General features: G+C 48.3%; 1 protein-coding gene across 1 annotated transcript in view; it reads right to left on the minus strand.

The window, feature by feature from the left end:
- Window positions 1-719: 719 nt before the first annotated feature.
- Window positions 720-23,857, minus strand: part of GRIK3 (glutamate ionotropic receptor kainate type subunit 3) — a 335,350-nt gene continuing 312,212 nt past the window's right edge. The window contains exons 14-16 of the mRNA XM_084816223.1: window positions 5,694-5,916; window positions 3,772-4,022; window positions 720-1,358 (exon numbers count right to left, since the gene is read on the minus strand). Coding sequence (XP_084672349.1) covers window positions 1,164-1,358; window positions 3,772-4,022; window positions 5,694-5,916 — 669 coding nt within the window. The 3' untranslated portion in view covers window positions 720-1,163. The remainder of the gene's footprint in view (window positions 1,359-3,771; window positions 4,023-5,693; window positions 5,917-23,857) is intronic.

The following is a 23,857-nucleotide window of genomic DNA, read 5'->3' on the forward strand; positions in this document are numbered from 1 at the left end:
CACAGCATGACTAACTTTTGAGTAACTGTGAATAGGGTTGCACTCTAGCTCACCCAAAATTCAGTTTCACCCCCAGCTGTCACTGCTGGTTTCAGGTAGCATTTTGTCTCACTGTACAGAATGTTGCCAAATCCCACCCCGCCCCACTCAAATTAAATGCCAAACTTTATCCACTTTGCCCAACCCCAATTCACTCCTGGTATCAACATGGTCATCATTTCCCAGTTGCAGGTTTTGCCAGAATGGGAACATCTCTTTCACGAGGTCTATGGCCTTGCCTGATCTGCATCACTGACTTGGGAGAGAGGGCAGCAACGGGTTCAAGGAGCCACTGTCTGAAGGGCAGGATTCCTCCTCCTCTGCAGCAGGCATCCACCCCAAGGAGAAGGGGATGTTTGCTTTGCAGGCAGCACCTCCTCTCTCCTCATATCAGTTCCTGTCTTCCCTCCCCATGCTCAGCCGCATGTCTGAAGATACACGCTTTCCATGGCATCTCCTCCCCTCAGGAGGGAGCAGGCAGGCAAGACACCCACACAAGGCAGGTGCGCTGGTGGAAGCTTCCGGACGGGGGCTTCCTGATGGGGGAGTGTCCAGAACAGCACTGAGGTAAGAGGTCACAGTTTTGCTCCTTCCGGAGCCAGTGGCTTTGACCATGAATACTCCTTCCGCCCTTCCCCCCAACCTCCTGTCCACATTTCAGAGACATGTGGAAGCCAGTTCAGATTGTGGCCCATGTGGGGCTCCGCACATGTCATTTTGTTTATTGCCATACGTAAAAGGAAGTGTTAGATCCGAGGGCGATTCTTCTCTGAGCCGGAGGAGTCTATGCCCTGCTTTGTTCCTTCCATTACTTTGATATGTAAACATCAAGACTCTTAGATGCGTCTGGCTGAGGAGTGGGTTGGGGGTGCTGCTTAAATCTTGGCCTGCAGTGCTGCTTAAATCTTGACTGGAAAAAAACCCAAAACAATCCCCAAATGAAATCATCACAGCCCATGCTCTGAGTTCTTGTTTCCAAGTTGGATGATGGCTGTGGCAGCATTAGAGGCCTTGTTCTCAGAAAGAAACCCCCCAATGCTGGCTCTTTCCCTGCTTCCATAGTATGGGTGTGCCCCCCCCCTCGTGTCCAACAAGCCCCTCCCCAGTTCTCATCCCTCACTCTGTTATGGGAACACAGGGGTCAGCCCTGTGCTACAGGTCAGGCTGTCCTTGCCAGGCAGACGCCGGTCATTGAACGTGTGCATATTGATCACAGCATCCGTCTTCGCCGTGACGGGGGGCTGGGGCTTGTGTTTCACACGCCGGTGGCAGGTGAGCGACAGTCGGATCTCGTTGGCCATGGCACTGCAGAAGGAGCGCTGTGGGCAGGGGGAAGGGGAGGGGGGAAGAGAGAGGCGCCCATTAGACTCGGCAGCAGGTGCTCTTGGGGCGCGTGGCCCCCGAGCAGGAGCGGCACGCGATCGCCCGGAAATACTTCAGCCGCAGTGCACCGGGAGGCTCTCCTCTCGCACCCCTCTCTCGCTCACTGTGTCTTATGCACCTGCTCAAGGGTGAGGGCACCACGCAGCCTTAGGAACAGGTCAGTGTGTCTTGTATACATATGAGCATGCTGCATGGGACAGAATTGGAACAAAAAGGGCAAGTTTCTAGTTCTCATGATGGCTCCTGAGAATGCAAAACAAAAACAACAAAGCACTGATGAAACACTTCCCTATGTTTGAAGTGCTTCTTTTATTTACTCCTTTGTAGACAGTATTTATACCCTAACCTTAAAAAAATCCACAGGTTGCCTCACAACACACATTACCTGTTGTAGAGCTTGGTCAGCACGCATTATTATCCCTGTAATAATAATAATAGCTTAAGCCTACCTATGCCGACATCTTCGTAATGAGTTTAGGGCAAACCAAGGTTTGAACCAGGGATTTCCTGGTCTGCAACTCAGTCTCTTAGCCAGTATGCTGCACCAGCGCTACCACAGAGAGTCTGAGGAAGAACTCCTGGCCTCTTGCTACTCTCCTCCTCCTGCCACAACCCAAAACTTATCTAGACTTTGTGTAGAAAACTCGTGTTCCATTTACACCCTACATACACAACACACCTGGGAAGGGGTCTACAGTAAGAACCACCAAACTATATCTGTTTCCAAAACATCTGAGTCAGAGCTTGAGGATGATCATGAGTTTCACATAGATGAGATGGGCTGGATGCTTCCCCACGGGGCGGTTAGCGGGGCTGTCAAAGACCATGTCAGACCAAAGGCCCATCCAGGCTGGTGCTCTGGCTCTGCTAGCCAGCCAATGGCTCTGGGAAGCCCCTGTGCTCTCCCCGCCTCCCCCGCCCCCAATTGTGGCTTCCCAGGAGCACCCAGCCACACAGAGCCAGACAGTGCGTAGGGATGGACGAAAGTCCCTTACCTGATCCCGAAGCTTGCTTCGCGGTGGGAGGGAGGCGCTTCGTCCCTCCCCCCGAAATTCTGGCCGGGGGGGGGGAGGCACCCTGTCCCTCCTGCTGAAATTCTGGCCGGGGGGGAGGCGCCCTGTCCCTCCGGCCGCGGGACGCAAATGGCGGTGGCCGTAGCCGCCGCCGTTTGCGTCCCTGCAGTCAGCCGTGATAGGCTACGTAAATGTTTACGTAGCCTATCACGGCTGACTTTGGGGGGGGGGGGAGCGCGTACGCAAATGGCGGCCCCCATGGGCGCCGCCATTTGCGTTCCTTATTTGGGCACGTGTAGTCTACGTAAACATTTACATAGACTACGGCGAAAATAAGTGGAACGCTGGAATGTTTACGTAGACTACACGTGCCCAAATAAGGAACGCAAATGGCGGCGCCCATGGGCGCCGCCATTTGCGTACGTGCTTCCCCCCCCCCCAAAGTCAGCCATGATAGGCTACGTAAACATTTATGTAGCCTATCATGGTGTTTTTTAAAAATCTAGCTGTGATAGGCTACGTAAATCTTTACGTAGCCTATCACGTTTGTTTGTTTGTTTTACTTGGAAATGGCGGTGGCGGCAGCTGGTCGGAAGACCGGCCGCTGCCGCACCGCCACTGGAGCCGCCGCCGCCAGGGACATTCGAACAAGGTAAGTCCCGTCCGGGGGGGGGGGGGGCAGACCGTTTCTCCACCAATTTTGGGGGGCCGAATGCGCTGGCATTCGGCCTCCCCGAGATTCGTGGAGAAATTCTCTGACATCCCTAACAGTGCGGCCCCTCCACACGCAGGCTCCACTTCCAGTTTCTGGCTGTCATCAGCTGATGGCTCTTGACAGATCCTCATCTAAGAGAACCTAAGAATGCCGTGATGGGTCAAGCCAAGCTCCATCCAGCTAGTCCAGCACTCCGATTCCAGTGGGGGGGAACTGCCTCCTGGCCCTGGAAGGTGCTGACCATGTCCCAGCCACCCAGTACTGAGAGGCAGACTGCCGCAGCATCTGGAGGTTCCACTGAGCCATCTTGGCTAATAGGCTCTAACAGGTCTCTTGCTCTTTTCCTCCATGAATTTACCCACCCTGTTTTTCAAGCCATCTAAGCTAGTGACCATCACCACATTAAGTATAATAATGGTATGTTTCTGACAGCTGCAAAATAGATTTATGATTTAGAGAAGGGCCTTTCTGAACACATCTCCCCTTACTAGGAAGTCTGAGGTCTTAAGGTCATGAGGATTCAGGCACCTCTTTCTAACTCGGGTCATCTGGGGTCCTCTGTGCATTGGTGGAGGGGAATGAAGGTGTCTCAGGGTTACTTCAGGGTGCCATGGCCAATACCTGCTCACGCTCTGCTGTTTTGCGCAGCTTGTAGATGAATTCCACAGTGGCCACAAACACGGAAAGGACCAGCCCAGCCGCCAGGACAATGAAGAGCCCCCCGATGTTCTGGATCCCGAGTGCGCTGGCTTCTTTGCTCTCCTCCTCGGGGCAGCCATTGCTTCGCCACCATTTATCCTTCATCGCATGCAGCTTGGCCTCTTCCTGAAGCTGAAGGATTGCGATGGTGATTTTGTCTCTATAAGGCGAGCCTGCAGATGCAGAGAAAATGGGCATCCCATAAGACATACAGCGATAAAGCGAGAGGCAAAGCTGCTCTAAAAATTAATAAATCTGAATATCCGGATACACTTTGCATTCTTTTTGAGGCCAGATGAAAAGATTTTTGGATCTTGATGCTGCAGAATCATTTTTAATTGGTATAAAAATTAAAACAAGGGAACCAACTCTCCCAGCCTCCGGAGTTGGAACTTAGCCATCTTTACTGTTCGTTTGAAGTGCTGTTTGGGCTGTAGCCGATAAGACTTCTGGCAGCATGCCAGAGTAAATGTTCACATATTTTTGTTTTCTTTCTCCTTTTTGTTATATTGTAATAAAATACCTATTTGTGTGTGCATGTGTGTGTACACATATATATTTTTAGATATATCACTTAAAATATACAAATCATTTGCTTTTTTAAAAACTTTTTTCTTCTCTTTTTATTATTATTATTATCATTATGGGATTATTATTATTATTATTTCTTGTTGGCTAAACCTTTAATGTTTATTAATACATGTTAACTGAATGGTCACATATGGCCAATGGAAATGGATTGTTTGCTCCCATTCCTTTGCTGTAAGACTGAGGTTATGATATTGAAAGATAAGGTTTACCGTTTGTGGTGTAGTGGATTGAACATTTAATAATACTTGCAAGGTTTGGATGAATGCTCTATAGGTATAATCTGCAATTGGATTTATATTTGGATATTTGGTCTGTTCTTATTGAAGTTTAATATAATCCTTTTTCTTTTCTTTCTTTTTTCTCTTCCTTCTTTTGCTATCCTCCCTTTTTTCTTTTCCTCAGAATACTGTAATGTTGGAAACTGAAGATTCTGATTATGTTGTTGGTAGTGTTTATTTCATTTATAAAAATAAAATAAAAATAGATTAAATTCTCTCTCTCTCTCTCTCTCTCTCTGCACCCAGACAAGCTGAATCATGCAACTTGTGCAAATTCTACTCAATGTTATTCCTATTTGCACAATGTCTTCTTCTTTTGCTAGTCACGGTTGAAGGGCAAGGAGCATGGCAAGATACTGACCCCACTGGAAATCTTATTAAGCCACCTCCTGACCCTTTGAGGTTTCATATGCTTTGCAGTCATAACGTCTAGAAACTTGCTTTTTAAAAAAAGCTTGTCAGGAAGCTGAAATGTTGTGCACAGAACCACTCTGATGGAATCATGGCACACTCACAGCCCTGGTTAAAGTTGGCTTCAGAAAGCCTGTTTCAGAGGTAGCAACACCGTCACTTCTACACAGTATTGTGGGTTATTTGGTTGTTTGTTTTTGAACGAGGGGGCTATTTAAATGCCTTGGTAGACATGTGGCAAGATGAGGGCTCGTAACAATTTTGTTTTTGGCTCAAGGCATGTTTCATGGTTTGTGCCCAATATTATTACCCCATCAGATGCCCTTCCCAGCCATCAGATTCAACATCCTTGCAGGGTCTCCTCAGACATTACAGCAACAACGCTTTCTTGAAGGAGGAGCTGGCTTTCCTTTCCTGCAACCAAACCTGGAAGTGGTGCACTGACCCATGAATGCTCTCCCCAGCATCTGGAGCAGCCCTGTGAGCCTGCTTTCAGCTGCTGCCCTGCCACAGCACCATCTCCCACCACCCCACCCCCGCCACTGGGGCTGTGCTGCTCCTCACCCATGGGAGTGCCAATCCCATATCCCTTGGAGTCAATCAGTCCCCCAATCTGGCTGAGGTTGCAGTTCCTTTGGGTGATGTACTCAATGGTGGTGGATTCCATCAGCAGGGCGTAGTCAGAGGTGAGGGTGCGCTGGATGCCTTCCTCATTATTCTTAACAAGAGCCGAAGACTTGCTGCTCATGAAGGCCCACATTTTTTCAAATGTTGAGATCTTGGATTTCTGAAACGGCAGTCACATGGGAAACAAAACAACACAGTTGCCTTTCTGTACAATGACAAGCAGGACAAGCTTTTCGGTCTTTCTATGTCACTATCCACCCTGAAAGCATCAAAGCACCTCCTGCTTCCTGGAATCTGCCCCACTGTCAAAGGAATCTGTACCACTGCACAGGAGCTTTCATGCAACAAGGTGTGCCAGTCCTTGAATTCAGAACTAACAAGAACGTGCTGGTGTGCAAAACCGTTCTTGCAGAGCAATGTGGTTCCTGCTTGTGGCACAAGGCTTACTCAACTGTCCTGCACGTGGCCCCGTGACATTCTGAAGGCGGACACCAGTGCCCTTCCGTACTGCTCTGGTGTCTCAGCCCTGCCTGCTACTTCTCTTCTCCTTAGGGTACTTCTTGCCTGTACGTAGCGTAGATGATGTACAAATGGTCTCAGGTCATCTTTCTTCCTAAATTAAACTACCCCACCCCCCAGACATGATGGATGCTATGAACATGATGAATGGAGAGGGAGGGCTCAGACATTCTTCTTCCCCCTCCGTCCTCATGCAGGCACCCTGGACCACTCAGTGACATTTTTGGCAATTGGTTCAAGACAGGCAAGAAGGTGAATCACAAATGCATGAAATTCCCTGCCCGTGAATGCAGCAATGGCCTCTACTTTAGATGACTTTAAAAACGGAATTAACTGAATCATGGATGGGGATCTGTCTGTCTGTCAATGTCCATTTAGCCATGACAGCTAAATTGAGCTTCTACACACAGACAGGGGCCATGAATGCTGGGCACTGGAGACAAATGGGAGGCAGCCACGATCACCACCTCCATGTTGGTGGAAACAGGATGCTGGATGAGATGGACCAGTGGTTTGTTTCAGCAGCAGGGGCATCGGGGTTTGGAGAGGGGGGCAAAAGGGGCAGTCCCCCCCACCCTGAGATGAACCATAATGTCCAGACTCCCAGCTTTCATTATTTTCCTTTTTTAAAGCAGGTCTCTAGTCCTTACAGAACCTGAGAAAGGAGGCAAAATGTACAGCCAACAATTCTGCCCATTTGTTCTGTGCTCCTGGCTTTCAGTGTTTTAACCAATGAATGGTCAACATGCCCAGTGTCTGGAGAAGGAAGTGCAAGTCCATGAATGGGTGACATCCCTACCCAAGGCTTACTTTGTGGCTCTGGGGAATGCCTCTCATCCTACCCTACCTAGAAAGACTGTTGTGAAGTAAACCAGGGAAAAACTGCTAAGTAATCTGCAAACTGAAAAGGGCTATAGAAATAGAATTTCAACTGGAAAACCACGTGCCCTGTTACTGACTTGTGTCTAAACCATGCAATTAAGATGATGTAGCTCAGTGGTGCTTGGGGATGGGGGACGGAAAGGAGGTGCTTCTTATCATGATCAAGTTCTCATCACCCAGATGTGGGTGTTTTCTGCCCTGAAAGATGGAGGCTTGTCTCATATCACTGCAGCCATTCAGAGTGTTAAGGTACTTGGTGTCAGATCCATTATCTTGTGCTGAAATGTGTGCGTGAGGGCTGTGCAAAGGAAGTGCAGATCATTTCTTTTGTTACTTTAAAACTCAGGGTTCATAGAAGGATGTTCAGGAGTTGTGGGTCAACCATTAGGGAGTCATAGGCACAGGGGAAGCTGCTTTATTCCGAGTCAGACCCTTGATCCATCTAGCCCAGTATTGTCGACCCTGACTGGCAGCAGCAGCAGCTCTGCAGGGTTCCAGCCAGGAAGAAGTTTCCCAGCCCTACGTGGAGAGGCTGCTGGGGGCGGAGCCTGGGTCCTTCCGCATGCAAAGCAGGGGCTCTGCTCCTGCTCCACAGCCCCTCTGCCTCACAGGATGTGGGGAGCATTTTTTGCTTGCACTGAAGAGCCCCATAAAACACAAGACGTAGCAGTTAAAACAGTGGCAAGGGTAAACAAGGAAGTGTGACAATAGGAAACTGCAGTGTGCTTTTTATGTCTATCCCGGCTATGACAGAACGGTTAATGAAAGTTTTCACGTTTTCAGACAGACATCAAACAGAGGAGCATTTGGTGGCATTCAGGTATAACACCAAACCATAGTTTAAAGCTATGTGCACAAACCGCAGGCTCATGCGCCTGTCCTCCCCTCCCCTCCCCTCCTTTGGCACGGCCCTGGGGGCAGAAGAGTCTGGTTCTGCTTTCAACTAACCACAGTTTGTCTTTCATCCAAACCAGGACAGATGGTGTTTGGTTTTTACCCATGTTTTGTCAAAACAGACCATTTCTAAGCTTTGTTTAGGCTCCTGGCTTGATTGGCAAACCATCGCTGAAACTAGAATCAGAGTTGGAAGGAACCCCAGGGGTGCTCAAGCACAACCCCCTGCGATGCATCCTTGATAGGCGGCCATCCAGCCTCAGCTTAAAAACCTCAAATGAAAGAGAGCCCATCACCTTCCCAGGAAGTCTGTTCCACTGTCAGACAGCTCCTACTGTCAGGAAATTCTTCCTAAAGTGTAGTCAAAGGCCTTTTTCTTGTAATCTGAACCCACTGTTTCAGACCTTACTCTCTGGAGCATCAAAGAACAAATTTGCTCCATCATCAATGGTTTGATCGTGGATGAGGGAGCCGACCTGGCGTGCATTGGTGAGGCCTGGGTAGATGAGCTGGGCAGTGTAGACCTGACCCAGATTGTCCACCCAGGTACTCTGTGCAGCACCGGGCCAGGCTGGTGGAAACTCCATCTCACTCACTAGGAACCCCACCCCACCCTGGGCCAGCTTATGAGAGCCTTACTTGGTATTGGGCCAAAGAGACAGATTGGAGATGCTATTGGTGGACACCTGTGCTGCTGCCTGACAGCCTCCCTGCCTGACCTGGCTGAGGAAGTCTCAGATGTGGTTCTGGAGACCTGCAGGATTTTGGTCCAGGGAGACTTCAATATCCACACTGAGGCTGCCTTAACAGGACCAGCTCGGGACTTCATGGTCTCTACATGATAGAGGAGCACAAAACTATGCATGGTGTGGAGAAAGTGGATAGGGAGACATTTTTCTCCCTCTCTCATAATACTAGAACCCAGTGGAATCATCCCATGAAGCTGATTGGTGGGAGATTCAGGACAGATAAAAGGAGTTCCTTCTTCACACAGCGCATAGTTAAACTATGAAATTCACTTCCACACGATGTAGTGATGGCCACCAATTTGGATGACTTTAAAAGGGGATTGGAGAAATCCGCAGAGGAGAAGGCTATTAATGGCTACTAGTCCTGATGGCTATGTGCTACCTTCAGAATCAGAGGCAGTATGCCTATGTACACCAGTTGCTGGGGAACCTGGGTGGGAGGGTGCTGTTGTGGTCATGTCCTGCTTCTGGGTTTCCCGTGGGCAGCTGCTTGGCCACTGTGTAAACAGAATGCTGGACTACTTGGACCCTTGGTCTGATCCAGCATGGCTCTTCCTATGACAACCATGGGGCTGTGTCAGTTTGTCATTGGTCCAACACATAGGGCAAGACACACTCTTGGTCTGGCCTTTGTCTCAGGGTGTGAGGGGGGTGTTCTGCATATTGGGTGTATGTGGAAATCACCTCATTGTCATGGTCAGACCATGTTCTGGTGATGTTTGGTCTCACAGTGGCAGCCTCTCCCTTGCAGAGGTGGGAGGCCCATCAAGATGGTCCACCCCAGAGATTTATGGAATCCAAGGGATTCCTGAATATTCTGGGGGATTTTCCAGTAGCCAGAGTGGGGATTCTGCTTCGGCCCATGTCACACTGTGAATGATGAGGTGGGACCGGCCATTGACACGATCGCTCCTGAGCCCCCTCTTCAGCACTGTGGGGTTTGGACGGCTCCTTGGTTTACCGAGGAGCTTCAGACAATGAAATGGGCCAGAAGACAGCTGGAATGCAAGTGGCACAAGACTTGTTGTGAGGGTGATAGAACATGCATGAGAGCACATCATCGCGCCTAATGCATGGCAGCGAAGGTGGTAAAGAAGGCTCACTTTGCTGCCTCCATCATATCTTTGAATAACCATCCAGCGGAGCTCTTCTGAATGGTTCAGGGATTGCTTTCACCTACCCAGTGAATCCAGTGCTGGAGCCCTCAGAGGCCTGCTGTGATGAGTCTGCCAAACATTCTGAGGATAAAATTGCTCACCTTCATGCTGTCTTGAACATCAGAATTAATACAGTGCTGTTGAAGTATCCAGTCCATTGTCTTGTCCTGTGTTGTGGGATCAATTTCAATTTTTGAAGACTGAGGTGGACAGGATGCTTGCATATGTGTGACCCATCACTTGCTTTCTCTACCCTTGCCCATCATGGCTTCTTTGAGCTAGCCACGGGGGACTAACTGGATGGATCAGGGGAGTAGCGAATTTATCATTCTGTGATGGTGAGTTTCCCGTTGCCTTGAAGGAGGTGGTGGTGTAACCACTCCTGAAAAAACCCTACCTTGATCTATACTAATCACCCAGTCACAAATACCCCCTTTTTGGGTATGGTGCTCGAAACAGTGGTGGTGTCTCAGCAGCAGGTGCTCTTGGATGAAACTGGTCATCGTGATCCATTCTGGTCTGGGTTCAGACCCGGTTTTGGGAAAGAATTGGCACCCTGATGGATTACTTTCTTCAGGAGAGGAGTGGGGCCGTGTGATTTCATTGATTCCTCTTGAGTTCTCTTTTGATACCATTGACCATGGTATCATCCTGAACTGGTTCCATGAGTTGAGAGGTGGTAGCAACATTTTACGGTGATTCAGTTCTTATTTACAGGGTTGGTTCCAGAGAATGACAATGGGTGATTGTGTTTCAGTTCCCTGGCAGTTGAGCTGTGGAGTGCCACATTCTGTCCCCAAGTTGTTTAACATTTATATGAAGCTGTTGGGAGTGGTCATTAGGATTTGGGGCAAGGTGTCATCAGTATGCCAATGATACTCAGCTCTATTGCTCTGTAACATTTGAACTGGGAGAGGCCACACACATTCTGAACTGGTGCCTGGATGCTGTTATGAGATGGATGAAGGCTAACAAACTGAAGTTGAATTCTGACAAAACAGAAACAATATGGGTGGGAACTGGGCTAGTTTGCCTGTTCTGGATGGGGTAGTAATTCCTGTGAAGGAACAGGTCTACAGTCTGGGGATGCTCCTGGATCCATCCTTATTTGCTTGTTTGTTTATTACATTTCTGTACTGCCCAATAGCTGAAGCTCTCCTTGTCAATAGAGCCCCAGATGTCAGAGAATTCCGCCATGGATCTCGGTGAGGCCAAATGACAGTGCATTCGGCCCCCCGAAATCTGTGGCGGAACAGCCTGCCGCCCCCCCCGCGGATCCCCCCCGGGACAAGACTTACCTGGGGTGGATGTTCCAGGCGGTGGCGGCTCCGCCATTTGCAGTCTTGTCAGGTTTTTTGTTTTTTTTTACAGAGATGTGATAGGCTATGTAAAGACTTACGTAGCCCATCACATCCCGGTTAAAAAACAAAACAAAACGCGGCTGGATTTCCGGCTGCGGAGGGCTCTGGGTAAAAAACCAAAAAACCAAAAAACCAAAAAACGCGTACGCAAATGGCGGCGGCTATGGCCACCAACATTTGCGTTCCTTATTTTTCACTGTCTTAGTCTACGTAAATATTTACGTAGGCTAAAACGGCGAATCAAAAAGGGCCACAAATAGCACCCACTACGCTATTTGTGTTTCCCTTTATTTTTGCCGTAATAGTCTACGTAAATGTTTACGTAGACTAAGACGGCGAAAAATAAGGAACGCAAATGGCGGCGGCCGTAGCTGCCGCCATTTGCATACACGTTTTTTTGTTTTTTTTACGCAGAGCCCTCTGCGGCCGGAAATCCGGCTGCGGATGGCCCTGGCCTGGGCCTGGCTGGCTGCTCCGCAGAGCTGCTGTGGAGCACAGCTGGCCGTCAAGGATTCCGGGGGGGGGGGAGGACTGCATCGCCTCCCGCCGTCGAGGATTCTGGGGGGAGGGACGGAACACCTCCCCCCCCCCATTAACAGAATCCGTGAAAAGGTAAGTGACTTTCGTACATCCCTACCTCAGTGGCTCGAAGTGCCCATTACCATTGGTGGAGCTAGAGGGTTGCCATGTGAAGAGCATAGCAAAAATAAAAAAACAAAAAAACCTGATAGTTCTGTTAGAAACAAAATATGAAATCCTTTCGAAAGCACTTTCACACTGCAATTCTATGCATAGTCACATGAGTGCAAGACCAATTACACAAAATGGGACTTACTTCCAGGTGAAAATGCATGGGATTGAAAGGAGACCTATAAGAGAAACCCCATAACTGACGAGTGTTGAGTGAGGATGCTTGTTTTGGACAAGGACTGTTATGATGGTGACTACTGGAGGACACAATGATGGCAAAGTGGGGCTGAGGGAGATGCGTTCTTCTGGAAAAGAGCATGCTTGGCTTAATTGATTGAACACTGAAGTTAAGCACAGCACACTGCTGTTTCAAAACATAGTTGAGCAGAAATCCATTTACAGAGAGGCACATTGAGGCAATTATGCATATATGAGAGTCAATATAGTCAGAGATAATGATTACGATGGAAAGGTTGAGTCAGACCACCACACCACACTAACACAGTGGGGGGCATTCTCCCACTGAGAGAGCAAGGTTTTTTTAAAAAAAATGTTTGCCAGAGCAAGGCAGATGTGGCTGTACACATTAAACAGAAGGAATTTAGCAAGAAATGCAAGTCCTAGAACAGGGGTGTGTAGAAAGTTGATCTCCAGGTGTTTTGGACTTCAACTCCCAGCATTCCCAATAAGGGTGGATGAACCACCCTGTGCCCGCCCGATGTGCCCATCGCTGGCCCGCTGCCATTCACCTGCCCCTGTTTGGCTCCCTGGACGAGCTGCTGGGAGATCTCCAGGTGCCCCAGTATGCAGCTGCCCGACCCCTCAGTGAACTGTAAAGCGGCCATTTACACAAGATTGCAGGCACGAAGGGACCATTCACACCTGTAATCTTGTGCAAATGTCCACTTTATGGCCATCATTTGCATAAAAGCCCTTTTACATAAAACAGCAAGCTGCCATTTTTATGCAAAATAGGGGCTCGGCAGCCTCTTGGCACTCACCAGGCAGCCGCGGACCACCTGGCAGCTCATCCAAGGGGGCCAGGGTAAGTGTCAGTGGTCTGCAGACTGTGGAGTCCAGGATGCTGAATAAGGGGGAGTCTGCCAGACTCCATCCCCCTCTCGGACTCCCGCAATATCCCCAACGCCTTACCATTGGACATGCTGGCAGGGGCTTCTGGGAGTTAAACTCCTAAACATCCAGAGTTGAACTCCAAAACCTTCTGCCCACCCCTAGCTAAGGACATTAATTTGCTCTACCCAGAGAAAAGAAAGGGTTACAAAACATGCAATTACCTCCATCCCACAACAGACACTTTTCCTTAAGCGTACATATACAGACTTGCATGCATTTTTCACATGGTGAAATTTCTCAAGTGTACCAGCCAAGAGAAAGTAAATGTTTTAAAACCAAAATTAATTTTGCCTACTTTAAGCAGAGTAATCCAGAGAGAGAGGCCACAGAGGAGAAAGGCCATGTTGGCCCACACGGCAAGCAAGCAAACCAGAAAGCAAGGCTTTTTAAAGACAACAACACAAGGCGCTTTTTCTTTGGCTCAAGTAAACAAGCAGGCCCAGAAGCAAGCCTTACATGATACATTTCGCCCACACAAGCAAATAATCAATACAATATGTGTTCAATTGATGATGATGATATTGCAACCATAAACTGAGATGGATTTATATACAAGATACAATCTAACCAAACCTCATATTTTTTAAAGAGATGGTAGAATTCAGCAATTTGTATCCACAGAAATTTAAGTAAATTCATCACCACAGCTCACATCCCAATGTATTTTTACACAACGTGGGGACACAGACTTACACTGCAATCCTATACATGTCTGTTCAGAAGCAAGTCACTCTGAGTTCAATGGGACTTAGTCCCAGGTAAGTGGGTATAGGATTGCACCTTTAAATGTATTCTCCCCCCCCACACACACACACTGATTTTCTCCAGCCACAACTCAGAGGGGGAAAATGACCCACCTACCCACCCACTGCACACACACACATGAGCAAACCATAAATAATTTCAGCCTATCAGTTGCCAGTTCAGAATAGGGGTGTATGGAACTCACCTCCGAGTCCACTGGGGAGTCCGCGGGGGGGGGGGGGTGATCCGTTCCTCCCCCTGGAATCCTCCCCAGCCAGCTCTGCTCCGCGGTGAGTCCGCAGATCCACCGGCCGGGTCCATCTGCTGCCGCCCTGCCTGTCTTCGGACGCAAATGGCGTCCGGCGTAGCAGACGCCATTTGCGTCCCTGCCATTTGCCGTGATAGGCTATGTAAATCTTTATGGCTGAGGTGAATCTTTCGTTCCACCGTGGACTCCGGTGGGCCGGATTCTAAGAATCCTCTAAGGATTTCTAAGAAACCTCATTGGAGTCCGTGGCGGAATTCTCTGCCATCCCTACTTCAGAAGGGGAAATAATTCTGAGCTTAGTGGTGTCCATAGAAGGGGAAGTCAATGATTTCTTAATCCCTCACCCCAGAAAGGAATGTTTAACATTACATAAAAGTAGCCTACCTACAAAAAGGGAAATGTCCCCACCCCATAAATAATTTTCAGTGCAATCCTTTGCCTGTCTAATCAGATGTAAGCCCCATTGAGTTCAATTGGGCTCACTGCTAGCCAGTTCCGGGTGTGGATTGGAGCACAGGTAAGACAAACAGCAACATTCATACCAGTAAATCCACAAATTAGTAACGCAAGGCATTGGTGTCCCCCCGGAATCCTAAATGTATGTATGTATTTATTTTGATGTGCACAGGCACCCCCTGCCCCGCCCCGCTAGTTAGCAAGTGGTTTGGAGCAATCTCTGGGCCGCTCCTGTGGAGGGTGCTGCCAGACTCGGGCCCTGCCCCCCTCTGGGGGCGGGGGAGCCTTCCCGGGCAGCAGGCGGCTCCGGTGACTGCCACTTGTTCCGCTCTCGTGGGGCTGCTCCAGCACACATTGCGAGCCCTGGCAGCAGGACGCGAAGGCAAACAGAGGCGTCGTGGGGCTTTTTGGTGATCGGGGAGGAGCTGGGGGGCTGCTGGGCTTGGCCCTGCTTTCTGAGGGGCCAGTGGCCAAGAATAGAATCCAAAAGTGCCCCAGCAGAACAGAGACCCAAAGTGCCAACCAGGTTCTCAGGGAAAGGGTCGCAGACATCCTTTCCTTGGGGAGCAGAAACTTGGTGCAACTGTTTGGATTGCTTGATGGCTGAAAGAAAGGCAGGCGGGTTTTCCGCATAAGAGAGAAAGCAAACAAGCAGAGCTGTTTCTGTGTGCTTAGCTATGGATATCTGCAACTACTTCAAAAAGCAGGAGACAGCTAGTGAGCCCCAGGCACAGACTGAAGTTCCTACTTCATCCGGCATCGTGCAAGTAGCACCGGATGTGTCTGCCCCAAAGGAGACAGAACATATCCAGGCACAGACAGTGGCAGGGCCTGAGAACACCCCGTCTGAAAATACTGAGGCAGCTACCAGTACTGCACAACTTGAACGACAGGAAAAGCTGGAGAGGGGGAGCTACCTATCGAAAGCAAATTCTCTATAAGATGTATTAAAATTTAAGCTGATTACACAATGCTGGATCCCTACAGAAAGTTACGTCTTCAAGCATGATATACAGGTCCAAGAGAATTTTACCATGCATGGCATTCTAAATATTCTCCTTCATTAGCATACTCTGCTGTTTTGAAAGGACCTGTAGGATGTTACTGCATTTTATTTCCCGAGCCAGTAGTACAGGGCACATTCATTACTGAAGTTTGTACCAAGTACAAAAACTTCAATGACTCTGGAAGTGAGCACTCAAAAAGTGGATGCCATAGTGGGTCACATGAAGATCCTTCTTCCTTTCTGTCATGAACAGGAAAAAGCTGTCAACTGAACAGCAACTTAGTAAGTCATACGCAACTTACGCAAGAGCTATAGAGGGAACTAAACAGAAGCTGTACTCTGTAATATCAATTACTGTGTATTATGGGTCACATGGCCTTGCTCTTCAGGGTAAGACCAATACCACAGGTAACATAATAGACCTTTTACAATTTTGTGTTAAGGCAGGGGATGAAATATTTTTTTAAAAAAACATTTGGAAACTGGGTCAGGCAGTGCTAAGAACACATCTGCAAGAATGCAGAATGAGTTTATTATTTGTTTATTACATTTCTAATTCACCCCAAAACTAATGTTATCTGGGTGGATTACAAACAGTTGAAAAACTAAAATGCCACGGAACAATGAAAAATGTAAAATAAAATACAAATATTTAAAATAATAAAATACAATATAATAAAGTTAATAATGTTGTGTGGCCAAATTCTGAGGGAATATATTGTTGTGAAGGCTTAACACTTAGGGATGGACGAAAGGGACTTACCTCGTCCCACAGCTTGCTTCGCGGTGGGGGGGAGGCGCTTCGGTTCTCCCCCCGAAGTTCAGGCGAGGGGGGGAGGCGCCCCGCCTCGCCCGGCTGAAATTCAGGCCAGGTAGGAGCGCCCCGTCTACCCAGTCGCGAAAAAAAAGTAAAACACACACACACACCCGTGATACGCTACGTAATAATTTACGTAGCCTATCACGGCTAGATTTCCAAAGTCAGCCATGATAGGCTATGTAAATCGTCACGTAGCCTATCACGGGTGACTTTGAAAAAAAAAAAAAGCGCGTACGCAAATGGTGGCTCCCATGGGGACCGCCATTTGCGTTCCTTAGTTTGGTACGTCTAGTCTACATAAAGATTAACGTAGAATATGGCGAAAATAAGGGCAACGCAAATAGCTAGACGTGCCAAACTAGACGTGCCAAACTAAGGAATGCAAATGGCGGTGCCCCATGGGCGCCGCCATTTGCGTACGCGCTTTATTTTTTTTTCAAAGTCACCTGTGATAGGCTACGTGATGATTTACGTAGCCTTTGGAAATCTAGCCATGATAGGCTACGTAAATCGTTACGTAGCCTATCACGGGTAGTTTTTTTTTTTTTTTACTTTTTTTTTTTTGCAATGGCGGTGGCGGCAGCCGGTCAGGAGACCGGCCGCTGCCCCTGCCCCCACCGAACCGCCGCCGGGCCCCGCCACTGAGAGGGACATTCGCCGAAATTAAGTCCCATCCCGGGGGCGGCTGGGGGGCCGGCGGAGAATTTCCCCAACACTTTCAGGGGGCCGAATACGTCGGCACTCGGCCTCCCGAAGATTCGTGGAGAAATTCTCCGCCAACCCTGTTAACACTTCCACAAGGTTCTCAGTTTTAGCAGATGAAACAGCAGGTATTTCTGGCATAGAACAACTGTCTTTAACTAGGGATGTCGGAGAATTTGTCCACGAATCTCCGGGAGGCTGAATGCCAATGCATTTGCCCCCCGAAATTGGTGGAGAAACGGTCCGCCCCCCCACCCCCCCGGAATGGGACTTAACTTTGTCGAATGTCCCTGGCGCTGGCGGCTCCCGGCGGCGGCTGGTCTTCCAACCGGCTGCCACCACCGCCATTTCCAAGGTGAAAAAAAAACAAACAACAAACGTGATAGGCTACGTAAAGATTTACGTAGCCTATCACGGCTAGATTTTCAAAAAACACCGCAATAGGCTACATAAATCCTTACGTAGCCTATCATGGCTGACTTTGGGGGGGGGGAGAAAGCGCGTACGCAAATGGCGGCACCTATGGGCGCCGCCATTTGCGTTCCTTATTTGGGCACGTGTAGTCTACGTAAACATTTACACAGACTACGGCGAAAATAAGGGCAACGCTATTTGCGTTTCCCTTATTTTCGCCGTAGTCTACGTAAATGTTTACGTAGATTACACGTACCCAAATATGGAATGCAAATGACGGCGCCCATGGGCGCCGCCATTTGCGTACGCGCTTCCCCCCCCCAAATTCAGCCATGATAGGCTACGTAAGGATTTACGTAGCCTATCACGGCTGATTTCAGGGACGCAAACAGCGGCAGCTACGGCCGCTGCCATTTGCGTCCCGGCAGGAGATGAGATTCGCGGCCGGAGGGACGGGGTGCCTCCCCCCCGGCCAGAATTTCAGCCGGAGGGATGGGGCGCATCCCCCCTGGCCAGAATTTCGGCGGGGAGGGATGGGGCGCTTCCCACCCCGCCCAGAATTTCGGGGGGAGGAACGGAGTGCCTCCCCGCCCACCGTGAAGCAAGCTGCGGGATAAGGTAAGGGACTTTCGTCCATCCCTACTCTAAGTGTAAGATTTATGGAAGAAGAGGACCTGGACAGATAAAATGAACTTTACCCTGGATCAGTTATTGGGTGTTGATGATGAGTTTTTGCTATTTTCAAATTGTGAGATAAATTTGATTTGCATCCTACAGCCGAATGGCAGTATTTGCAACTGAAATACTTGTTGGTATCTAGATGTCAGGGTGGACACTGAGCCCATAGAATCCCAGAGTAGTTCTGATTCGGAGGAAGAGCAGTCGCTCCTGGGAGAGGAGCGCGCCCCTTTTTCCCAGGGTCCGCAGCTGACAGAGATTCCTCCCACCAACATTCCTAGATTAGAAAGCAGTCCAGGGAGTGACCCAGCACCGATAGCAGACTGGTTGGATGCGCGGCGCAGATGCAGAGAGCGGCGCCAAATGGAGAGCGCAGAAAGGAGGCGTAGCGCCCGGTTGGCGCTCAAAGAACGGTTGCGCCCAGAGGATCTAAGGGAAAAGGGGAGGGATTCTCCCTAGTCCTTATATTCAGGGGTCTGCCAGTAATTGCCTTTCAAACGGGGACCAACTGTTCCAACTTAGGGCATAGGGATGCTGCTGCTCAGATCTAGTTGCTACCTGTAGAGTTGTAAGTTATAAAAAGAGGAATAAAGCTTTGAAAAGAATCCCTTTGTCTGCATCTGGACTTAGCTACTGGATTAGACTGAGAGAGCCCTCCAAGGAGCCCTTGACACTCTATTCGGTCCTGCTGCTTTTACTACCTCGGAGTCTCCTTTGGTTTTGGAAACACTTATTGAAGCTGACCACATATATCGACCCACGATTCATGTTTATAAATACTTATTATCAATGAATAAATAGGATACATGGGGTCTACAGCAGGACTAGAACAAGGAATTGGAATGTCCTATTTTGTCTAATCAATGGACCACCATTTTGGCATAGGTATAGGATATCTCTATGGATCTCCAGTTATGCCTTATTCAGCAAAAACTTTTGTTTGGGGTCTATTGGACGCCACAATGTCTCTTTAATAAAGGTTTGTCAAACTTGGCTAATTGTTGGAGGTGTAATGTAGTTAATGCTTCTTTTATTCACGTTTTGGAAATGCTCAACAGTTGCCTCCTTTTGAGAGGAAGTTATTATATGGATAAATTTTGTATTGGAAAGCTCTTTAATATTTACTTATATACACGTTCTCCTAAATTACTTACCTGCTTTTTGGAATGTAACACATGGTCAGCATAAATGGATTATTCGTACCCTTTTGGTTGCTAAAAGACTGATACTACAATACTGGAAGGATAAAAGCTCACTGCCTATAATGTAATGGATTGAAGACTTAACAATGCTAGCAACATTTGAAAGAGTGGCATAACTTGCAGATGGACTTATATTTGGATATCTGGTCCACTTTTACTTAGGGATGTCAGAGAATTTCGCCACGAATCTCGGGGAGGCCGAATGCCAGCGCATTCGGCCCCCCGAAATTGGTGGCAAAACGGTCTGCCCCCCCGCCCCCCCGGGGACGGGACTTACCTTGTGCAAATGTCCCTGGCAGTGGTGGCTCCGGCGGTGGTTCGGCGGCGGTTCGGCGGTGGCCAGTCTTCCGACCGGCTGCTGCCGCCGCCATTTCCAGTAAAAAACAAAAAACGTGATAGGCTACGTAAACATTTACATAGCCTATCACGGCTAGATTTTTAAAAAATACCGTGATAGGCTACGTAAATGTTTACGTAGCCTATCATGGCTGAGTGAAAAACAAACCAACCAACCGCGTGTACGCAAATGGCGGCGCCCATGGGCGCCGCCATTTGCGTACGCACGGTTTTTTTTTCTTTTCACTCAGCTGTGATAGGCTACGTAAACATTTACATAGCCTATCACGGCTGACTGCAGGGATGCAAACGGCGGCGGCTACGGCCGCTGCCATTTGCGTCCTGGCCAGCAAGGATTCGCGGCGGGAGGGACGGGGCGCCTCCCCCCCCGGCCAGAATTTCGGGGGGGAGGGATGGGGCGCCTCCCCCCTGGCCAGAAGTTCGGGGGGGAGGGATGGGGCGCCTCCCCCCCAGCCAGAATTTCGGGGGGAGGGACGGAGCGCCTCCCCCCCACCGCGAATCAAGTTTTGTGAAAGGTAAGGGACTTTCGTACATCCCTACTTTTGCTGAAGTTTATGTGTAATCTATTCTTTTTTCCTCCCTAGACTACTGTAATATTTGAAACTGAGAATTTTAGAATATATTTTTAATTTTTTGGTTTTGTTATGTTGTTTGTTTTGTTTTGTTAAAACTCATAATAAAAAATTGATTTAAAAAAGATTTGTGGAAGAAAGTGATGGGAATGCATCTGTGCATGAGGAATTCCTTGGGTTCATTTCAGTCTCAGACCAAACTGCAGTGGGCAGAGCCAACACAACCCTATCTGCCTGTTTGGATTTTGGACGAGATGTCAATAAGTTAGTTGGACAAGGATACGATGGCAGGAAAAGAAGGTGGGGTTGTTCAGGCAGGCATTTGGGGTGGGTTAGGGTATTTTGGAAAACATTTTTATTGTAGAATTTTATTGTTTTAAACTGTTTTATTATATGCTGTACATCTCCCAGAGTGGCTGGGTGACCAGCCAGATGGGCGATTAATAAATTTAATAATAAAATAAAAGTGGGGTCCAAGCACAAATCAGGGCAATCTATCCCCAGGCAACCTTTGCCCACTGCTCATCCCATAGACTTAACCTCAGTGTCAGTGAGCAGGATGGCATTAGTGATATGCACAATACTGTTGGCTCTATTAAAGCCATGATACATTTTTCTGTGACAGCATCCAAAGATGACATCTAATACCCCAAATACCAATGCTATGTGAAACATGGTGGACTCAAAACATGAGTTTGCAGAAAATTACGCAAGTATTATCTTGCAACCAAAGCAATTAGCAGGATCAAGCAACACTACGGGGGAATCTACATGGCGATGGTGTCTGAAGTGTTTTGTGGTTATATCCGGATTTTTGTGAAATCACTTTGGTCCATCAGCAGCACACAAAGCAAGAAAAGTGGAGCATACACTACCTAAAAACTGACTTTCATGGGTTACACAGAATTTGAGACTGCCATACTTTGGGACTGGGTGGGTGGAGTCCAGTGAGTACAACTGAAAATCATCAACCACATAGCTGTTGCTCAGCCAATGAGAGAAGCTTGTTCCCCACCCATGCCCATGCTCTTCTGCTCAGGGAAGTTTACTGGAAGTGCAGAATTAAGCTCCTGTAGTTTACCCCACCACACCTCTCCCCCCTCTCATCCACCACTGGGATATTGTGAAAGGTCAAAAGAGTACTACTGCAATATTATGAATAGTTAAAACAGTGCAACTACAGATTGTGAATGGGTAAAGCAAGCTACTGCAATATTGTGAATGGCTAAAACAGTGCTACTGCAAAGTAGTAGGGAAAGGAAGCCTGTGTCCAAAAGCACCCTACTTCGAATGGGAAAAAAAGGGAATGGGGCAAAAAAGGGGTGGCCACACACCTCGATCATCACTGCCACATCACAACCAGGTCACAGAAACATCCCAAGGCATGCCCAGGATTTAATGTGGAGGGATAGGGCACACTGCAGTAGAACGAGGTGGGAGTGGGAGCCACAATTAAGGACAACAAAGCACTAAAATGACTTTGTGAGAATGTGCCACTTCCAGAGGGAAGCTGCGGGGTTGCTGCAAATTGGCAACAGTGTCATCTGACCCCAATGTGCTCTTGCTTCACACTAAAGCGGCGGTGTAGACTGGGCCCAAGACAAGACAACTTCTGTGCCAGTCATTGTGTGCATCGTGGACATCAACTTTATAAGCGAATATTCTTCAGTGCTAGAGCCAGTCACCCAAACTCTGCAGTCTGTGATGTAAGATGTAGTGGAAATGAAACCACATATGCAAGAGTTGCTGGGAATAATGGAACAACACTGGGAAGCTAGTGAGGAGGCCTTTAGCACAATAGCAGAGAAGTGCAAGAAACTGGCAGATGAAGTGGGTGCAGAACTTAGAGCACCTAGACTAACCATACCACAGAAACATACAACAGATCGATTGCCTGGCTTGTGTTTGCTAGATGTCCATAGAGAAAAGTTGAAGACCTATCCCAAGGAGAAATGTATTATAGAAGTTACTGACCATTTTGGACAAAACCCTCAAGGACTCCAGTTTTTATTTAACAAATGATCCACTTTGTATTATATTCTCCTTTGGTTTATGGACAGATAAGGATTAACAAAAAAATCTGACTCATTTTAGACCTTATGTCTGGCATTCACCAAAGCCAAGGCAGATTCTGTGTAAATGGTGTGAAATTCAGCCTTAGGGATTTTTCATTTGGGTCAGAGTCCTACAGTATTGTTGTTCAATGGACAAACTGAAGCTGTATATGTCTTTCTAGTGCCTGTCTCTGTTATTGTTAAATGGACAAATAAAGCAGTTCGTTAGAAGTTTGTTCTGAAATGTATAATCGCACACAATGCAGTAAATCACCAACAGGCACTGCCCACCACTGTTTCTCATTGCTTCTCTTCAGCACCATGTACTCGTGCGACGGGTTCAGTCATATAAAGACTGCAAATAGTCCAGTCAACAACCTGTAGTTACAAGTCAAAGACTCCCCCTGCCCCATTATTTCTGCAGACAACCACGATGCAAGCTGAAGGCTTGAGTAAAATCTGGGATGGGAATGAAAGAAAGAAAAAACCAAACAAATCCCAAAGCTGCTGCAGCCGCCGCTCTCTACCCTTAGGCAGTCGCTGGAGAAAGGAACCTTGTGGGGTTCAGCAACGCATTCAGCAGCCTTGCCCCACAGCTGGGAGGCACCCCTCACCATCGCCCAGCACTCGAGCTCCTCCAGTGGGAAGGAGAGGGCACCTCCAGAGGCAGCTCAGGCTGGGGTCTGAGCCAAGGAGCTTCTCTCCTCTTTTCTCCCCCTGCCCCACACACTTTGAGGGTGTGAGAGCCCTCCAGGAAGCCTTCCGCCAGCGTGCACACCGGCCGTTCCCAGGATGAAGCTGATGGCCAGGAGCGCCTCCCCCAGGTCTGCAGCCGCAGCGCAGCAGCTGGCACAACGTATTTGCAAGTAAATGATTTATCAAAGCGGGCAGGCGGGGGTTAGGTGGTTCACAGCCCCCCGCCCTTGATTCCCATTTCCACTGCAAAGCTCTAAATAACTCGGGCCTGGGATACTTGGATGGCCATCTTCCCTTGCATATACCCAGTCCGCCCAAGATCTTCCGAGGAAGCCTTACTGGTCATTCCATGGCCGAGAGGATGTTGCCAGGCAGTGGAACGCAAGCGGGCCTTCTCAGGGGTGGCACCTGCCCCCCCCGTGTGTTCCCCACATGTGGTTCAAGAGGCAGAAATGGTGGCAAGTTTTAAATGCCTCTTGAATAAAAACACATCTTCTCACACAAGCTTTCGCTGAACTGTGAGGGACTTTGTTACTACCCTGTTGCTATTGTTATAGTACTGTAATGTTTTAAAAGGTTTTCAATATATTAACCATTTGTTATTTTATCTGGTGCTGTTATATTGTATTTTAATGTGAACTGCTTGAACTTTATGTGAACTAATATGAACTTTAATGTGAAGTGCCATTCTCTGGTAGAAAAGCGGGCTATAAATCAAATGAATGAATGAATAAATAATAAGCTGT

This window comes from Heloderma suspectum, chromosome 10 (genome assembly GCF_057233095.1).
Source record: "Heloderma suspectum isolate Gila_16-S chromosome 10, 16-S_ref, whole genome shotgun sequence".
Classification (NCBI taxonomy): Eukaryota; Metazoa; Chordata; class Lepidosauria; order Squamata; family Helodermatidae; genus Heloderma; species Heloderma suspectum.